The sequence below is a fragment of the Arachis hypogaea genome, chromosome 10, assembly GCF_003086295.3.
Source record: "Arachis hypogaea cultivar Tifrunner chromosome 10, arahy.Tifrunner.gnm2.J5K5, whole genome shotgun sequence".
Lineage (NCBI taxonomy): Eukaryota > Viridiplantae > Streptophyta > Magnoliopsida > Fabales > Fabaceae > Arachis > Arachis hypogaea.
In genome coordinates, this window is record NC_092045.1 from 107,474,692 (window position 1) to 107,480,691 (window position 6,000).

Sequence of the window (6,000 nt, forward strand, 5' to 3'; positions counted from 1 at the left end):
CTTTTTAATGTTACCACAGTTTAGCCGTCCATCATCATGAAAGTATAAAACCCAGCGTAGAATACCTAAATGAAAAAAGTGTTTAGGAGAATAAAATAAAATATAATCTCGTGATGAGAAAATAATCAAAATATAGACACAAATGACTGAAATGAGGTTCATGGAAGTCACATCAGATGCTGGGCCACATGCTGACCGAACCCAACCTTTCAAGTCTATTGAGGCCACCACGACAATGATTGATTCCATTGTCTCTTCCTTCATTAAAATTAATTGGTTAAAACACAATAAAATAATTTTAAAAAGAGTTAATTAAAAATTAGTCATTCTAATTATTTTCATGAGGACTATAAAATTTTATAATTTAGAATTTATTACAGAAATATTTATTAAAATATTCTTATATAATATGTAATTAACCTTACAATTGTGTAGATGGTATACTAAAAAGTTGTTATAAGAAATTTAAAAAAGAAAACCGGGGGAAGAAATCAACGCATATAAGGGAAAATAAAATATTTGTTTTCTTGGTTAGTAGGGAAAATAAAATAGTTTAATGTAAATAACGTGTCTTAACATGAATGAATAAAAGTGCTAGTGCTCCAAAGTCCTATATATTAGATTGACCAAAGAAAAAAAAAATTCAAAGGCAAAGGTAGTGCATGAAGATAAGCAAGCTATCACATTATGATATTCTTGCTAGAATTTCATCATTTACCTTTATAATGTCGATGGTGATTGAGTTTACTGAATGTGGTTTTATTTATTTTGTAATTATTTTTTATTATTTATTTAAACTCTTCTTCAAGTTAGAGTTCTATTTTTTTTAAAAACTAAAAAGTCTCAGCTTTTTTTGAATTTACAATGACTACTTACATTAAAATTAATCATATTACGTATATATAAAAAATATATATTATATTTTATATTTTAATATATATTTGAATTTTAATAATATTTATACTATACTATAGAGTTTTTTATTTATTTAACTTAATTTAATTTAATAAAATAAAAATTCAAATATAATAAATTTTATATGAAATTAATAGTTAAAAATTATTAAATAATATTATTTAATAATTTCTAACTATCAACTTTAATAGTTGGTGTTGTTTTGTTTAATAGTTTTCCACATGGAAATAAGAACATTATCTGTGGAATAATTTAGGGGAAACAAAGAAAGAAAGAAAAGAGGAAAGTTTTGTAATTTACCAAGAGGGGCAATGCTTTTTTCAAAATGGAAAAGAAATGGCTGTCCCTTTCTCTCTCCTGCCCGTACTGCCCCAGTTTCATGCTTTTCAATTTTCATCTTTCAAGCCTGACCAACCTGCCCGTCGTAGAAAAATATTTCCCCTTGTGTCACAAGCACCCTCTCCCGCTTTCCCCTTCAACACTCTCTCTCTCTCTCCCACTTTGCTTTGGAGTTTGGAACTGAGTTTTTCACAGATGTGGTTTGTGTTATGTTGTTATCATTCTGCAGTGTTGAATACATTTATTTTGATCCCTTGATGTCAGTGAATACTAAGATACTCTTCTTTTTGTTCAGTTGTTGATTGTTGATTGATGATGATGATGGTGGTGGTGGTGGTGGTGGTGATGTATGTGTCTCAAAAGTGTGTGTATTTATAGAAGAAATTAACTAGATTGCTTGATTAGCTTTGAAGTGGATTTTTCTTCTTCTTTATTTATTACTTTTTTAATTATTTTTTAGATTTATTAAGATCAAAGTTGAGACTTTTGGGCATGGAAAGTTGTTTGTAAGAGTTTTTGGAAGATGGGTTTTGGGAATAATAAGAATAGTAGTAGCAGCAGCAGCAGCAACCACAACAACAACAACAACAACAACAACAATAATAATAATAATAATGTTATTAAAGCTGGAAGTTTGGATGTGGGAAAATCAAAGGGAAGGAAGAAGGGAGAGAATGAGAAAGGGTGGTGGCCTAAATTTAGTTTCTTTGGGAGCTGCATACCTTCAAGATCAAAGGTTGTTACCTCCATTAGTGGCACTACTTCTACTCAAACTGGTAAATATTTTCTTTCATTACCCCAGCTCTTTTACTTTCAGGGAATATTTATTCATTACCTTTTTTGGGTTTTCTAAGATCTTGCCAAATCTTTTGTTATTGTTTTGTTTTGTTTGAGGCTGCAAATTTGTTTTAAGAAACACTGAATTATAAGGTTTCTTGGAACAATAGTGTTATTAAAATGAGCAAGGTAGAGGTCTAAGGTAGATGTTTTAAGAAATATTGATGGTTCTGCATTACCAAGTGCTTGATCTAGCCAAAAAAGGAGAGAATAGAGAAATGTATTCTGTAAGCGCCCCCTAAATTTGCGATTCTTTTGTCATTTGTGCTGCACTGCTTGATTGTATATACTATTTATTTAGTTACCTTAGAAATATAATGATCTTGCAATGAAGTTGTGTAAGGCCAAGCATGTCATGACTGAATCATTCACTAGTGCTCCCTAATTCTTAACTTTTAGGAGACTGACTATACCAAATCAGTGATAATTGAATTTGAGTTTGTGATTGTGTTTGGATCAGCAGAAATCAAATCTGTGTCGGAGAGCTGCACGAAAGAAACTGTTGCTCCTCCAGAGTCCACTATGACAACAACAACAAGCAATGAAGAGAGTATTCCTTCCACTCCAAAAGTTAGTGAGGAGTTGAAGGTAGCTTCTTGTTTGAGAAAATTCACATTCAATGGACTTAAGGTGGCAACTCGGAATTTCAGACCGGAGAGTCTTCTTGGAGAGGGAGGGTTTGGTTGTGTATTCAAGGGTTGGATTGAGGAGAATGGAATTGCACCCGTTAAACCGGGTACCGGTCTTACCGTTGCAGTCAAGACCCTGAACCACAATGGAAATCAGGGTCACAAAGAGTGGCTTGTATGACAGCACTTAAATTCTTTCAATTTCTTCCCTTATTTTCAAATATATTTACTTCTACCATTCCTGTTTTGTTAACATTTTGTGATTTTTCTTTTCTTTGCAGGCTGAATTAAACTATCTCGGTGATCTTGTCCATCCTAATCTTGTTAAATTGATTGGTTTCTGTATAGAAGATGACCAGAGATTATTGGTTTATGAGTTTATGCCCCGAGGCAGTTTGGAGAATCACCTCTTTAGAAGTACACTACTAGCCTTACTTTATTATCGTTGATTGTGTGTTTACGCTAACTTCTGTTTATTTCTGTATAAATCCTTCCTTGGCACATATATTGAACTCAGAATTAGCATCCATAGAGATTAAATTTTGGCTGAAAATAAGTGTGATTGTTTATGATGTGGAGAATGGATCATTTTTCGTTCTTACTGGGTAACTTTGCATTCTAATTACCTTTTGTGGTAGAGTCTATGGGGACTTCTCAATGAAAGTTAAGATCAACCAAACCAAAAAGAGAACATGAATGCCATTGGGCTAAGTAGCTTTTTATGCTGTAACAGTTGTTAATCTAGTCAAGCTCAAACATGAACTGTATTTCTAGGAAATTAAAGAGAACAACTCAAATTATAATCTAAATAATATATTGGATTTATTACACATTTACACCACATTTCTTGCTCTCCTTACTACCACAATCTTAATCCAGTTTTTGTTGCTGGTGTTTAAAACAAATAGTTAATTCACAGGTTTTATGCTTTCTAGCAAATCAAAAGTAAAATAAAATGGTTCTCTTCCCATAATGCTTCATTCTTAGTTCTTGGAGTTATGCTCTTGAACAGTTTTTTGTGTGTCTGGATTAACCGTTTTCTGATGACAACCTTGTTTGATGTAATAGGACCCCTACCGCTTCCTTGGTCTATCAGAATGAAAATTGCACTTGGTGCTGCAAAAGGTCTTGCTTTTCTTCATGAAGAGGCTCAGAGGCCAATAATCTATCGCGATTTCAAGACATCCAATATCCTATTGGATGCGGTAAGTGGCTAAACTAGGGAAAAAGTTGCAATTATTTCTTATTCATTCTTGACCTCAAAACTAAAAAGGAAATATTGGTTTAGGAATACAATGCAAAGCTCTCTGATTTTGGACTTGCCAAAGATGGCCCTGAGGGGGAAAAGACACATGTATCAACAAGAGTCATGGGAACATATGGTTATGCTGCTCCGGAGTATGTCATGACCGGTGAGTTTTGATCATTTTGTATTCTTTTTGGAACATTAATGTTTCTTGAAATTAATACTTTACTACATATTTTATGCCTAAAGTAGCTAATAATATTTTGAATTTTTAGGTGAACATAACTTTTTTGTGTACTAGGCTGCCCTAAATTAGAAGTTTAAATGGTTAAAATGCTGATCAAGGTACTAACGACTATCACCACAGTGATAGCTAAGATCAAACAAGTGAAAATCTAATAGATATTCTGAACTTAGCCTTGTGTTTTTAGGTGAGTAAGAGTAATAAAAGATAGCTATTATCATGACCAAGAGACGCAAAATGAAGAACCTGGCACTAAAAATTCATCACAGATAAAATAGCACAAGTAATAGGCAAGCTGGCAATCACAATTTTGTTTTCTATACTTTAAGTGGTGAGTAGTTGAGCAGTGAGCACTGTTTTTTGACCTCTTCCACTGACTTTTTTCTCTCCTGCCGAACCATGTGACCTACTTCATCCTTGTCATTAGCATCACTATCTAACACATTTTCGTTAAGATAAAGAAAGGGCCCAATTTCAACAACAATTTTCAAACTTGTTATGCTGCTTTGAAAAACTTAAACATCCATCAAAAAGTGTAAGGAGGGAGGGAGGGGAGGGGGGGGAGTAAGGGCAAGGAAACTTGTAAACTTAAAATTTTATATTGTTCAATGAAAAAAAGTTGAAATTATTACATTTTTGTATTGATAATGATATTCTTTTTGCATAGCATAGATAGATCATAGTTGTAAACATGCACTTTTTAATATTAACCTGAAACTACCAATTCTGATTAGGACATTTGACATCAAAAAGTGATGTCTACAGTTTCGGAGTGGTGCTTCTTGAAATGCTCACTGGCCGCCGAGCAATCGATAAGAGAAGACCAAATGGAGAACACAATCTGGTTGAGTGGGCTAGACCTGTACTTGGAGATCATAGGATCCTATTCCGGATAGTCGATCCCCGGCTTGAAGGGCACTTCTCGGTTAAAGGTGCACAGAAAGCTGCCCAGCTAGCTGCTCAATGCCTTAGCCGCGACCCGAAATCCAGACCTTTGATGAGTGAAGTTGTTCAAAGTTTAAAGCCATTGCCAAACCTTAAGGATATGGCCATTTCTTCTTACCACTTCCAGGTCACGCGAGTCGAGCGTACTTTCTCCATGCCAAATCATAAAAACGGCATCAAAACGCAGTTAGTAGCTTTACCAAAGAAAGGTCAACCTGTAAGGACATTGTCAACTCCAAATGTTCCACATGGTTCTCCATATCTTAATTATAGCAAGTCTCCGAAACCAAAGGAGTAAGAATCACCATTCGCTATCTCGAGTTTGCTTCTCTATTCATTCAGTTCCCTCAAATTAGGCCATCATCTGAAAGATACTGTTGTTTGATCTATTATATGAATTCAGTCTCAGATAAGGTGTGGAAACAGTATATGAGACTGGATTGACAGAATCTTTTGGAGCAATTTGGCATATGCAGCTTTCAAGTGGGGAATTGTTATTCACTGAACTTCTGAAGTCCTTTAACTTTTCCACCTTTTCAATGATTTCTTACCTTCTGAATGTATTTTTTATTTTATTTTTTTGTAGAGAAGGATGAAAAAAAGGTGGTATTATATTACCGGATATTAGTGATAGAATTTTACACTCATTCCACTACTATTTAGAGCATACATGTTAATGTGATCATATACTAGTACTAGAAACAACTTAACAAGTGCTGAGGCTTGAGGGCTCTTTTTTGTTGATTTTAGAGCTGCAATTTGTTTTATTATTGGTGTGTCAAATGTGATGTTTGTTCAGAAAGAGCATTGTTACTTATAAATGTTCTTTTTTTTTTTTTTAAATA

The 6,000-nt window shown here is 33.7% G+C and overlaps 1 protein-coding gene across 4 annotated transcripts; it reads left to right on the plus strand.

Moving 5' to 3' along the window:
- The first annotated feature begins 1,316 nt into the window (after window positions 1–1,316).
- On the plus strand, window positions 1,317–5,957 carry LOC112716361 (serine/threonine-protein kinase PBL36). Of its 4 annotated transcripts, none has more exons than XM_025768264.3 (8): window positions 1,317–1,454; window positions 1,550–2,030; window positions 2,552–2,895; window positions 3,002–3,137; window positions 3,789–3,925; window positions 4,009–4,132; window positions 4,945–5,449; window positions 5,559–5,957. In XM_025768264.3, the coding sequence occupies exons 2-8, from the start codon at window positions 1,778–1,780 to the stop codon at window positions 5,566–5,568; spliced, it is 1,509 nt and encodes a 502-aa protein (XP_025624049.1). In that variant the 5' UTR covers window positions 1,317–1,454; window positions 1,550–1,777; the 3' UTR covers window positions 5,569–5,957. The 4 variants fall into 4 exon arrangements, with proteins under 4 accessions (XP_025624049.1, XP_072061469.1, XP_025624050.1 ...); XM_072205368.1 differs by having other exon boundaries at window positions 2,555–2,895; XM_025768265.3 differs by having other exon boundaries at window positions 1,328–2,030; window positions 2,555–2,895.
- The last annotated feature ends 43 nt before the right edge of the window (window positions 5,958–6,000 follow it).

What these genes read in the sequence shown, in the direction of transcription:
- LOC112716361 (XM_025768264.3), top strand. Translation starts at nt 1,778, where the DNA reads ATGGGTTTTGGGAATAATAAGAATAGTAGTAGCAGCAGCAGCAGCAAC. An exon ending in CACTACTTCTACTCAAACTG is followed by an intron (nt 2,031 to 2,551) that starts GTAAATATTTTC and finishes TGTTTGGATCAG; the next exon opens with CAGAAATCAAATCTGTGTCG. An exon ending in TCCGGAGTATGTCATGACCG is followed by an intron (nt 4,133 to 4,944) that starts GTGAGTTTTGAT and finishes AATTCTGATTAG; the next exon opens with GACATTTGACATCAAAAAGT.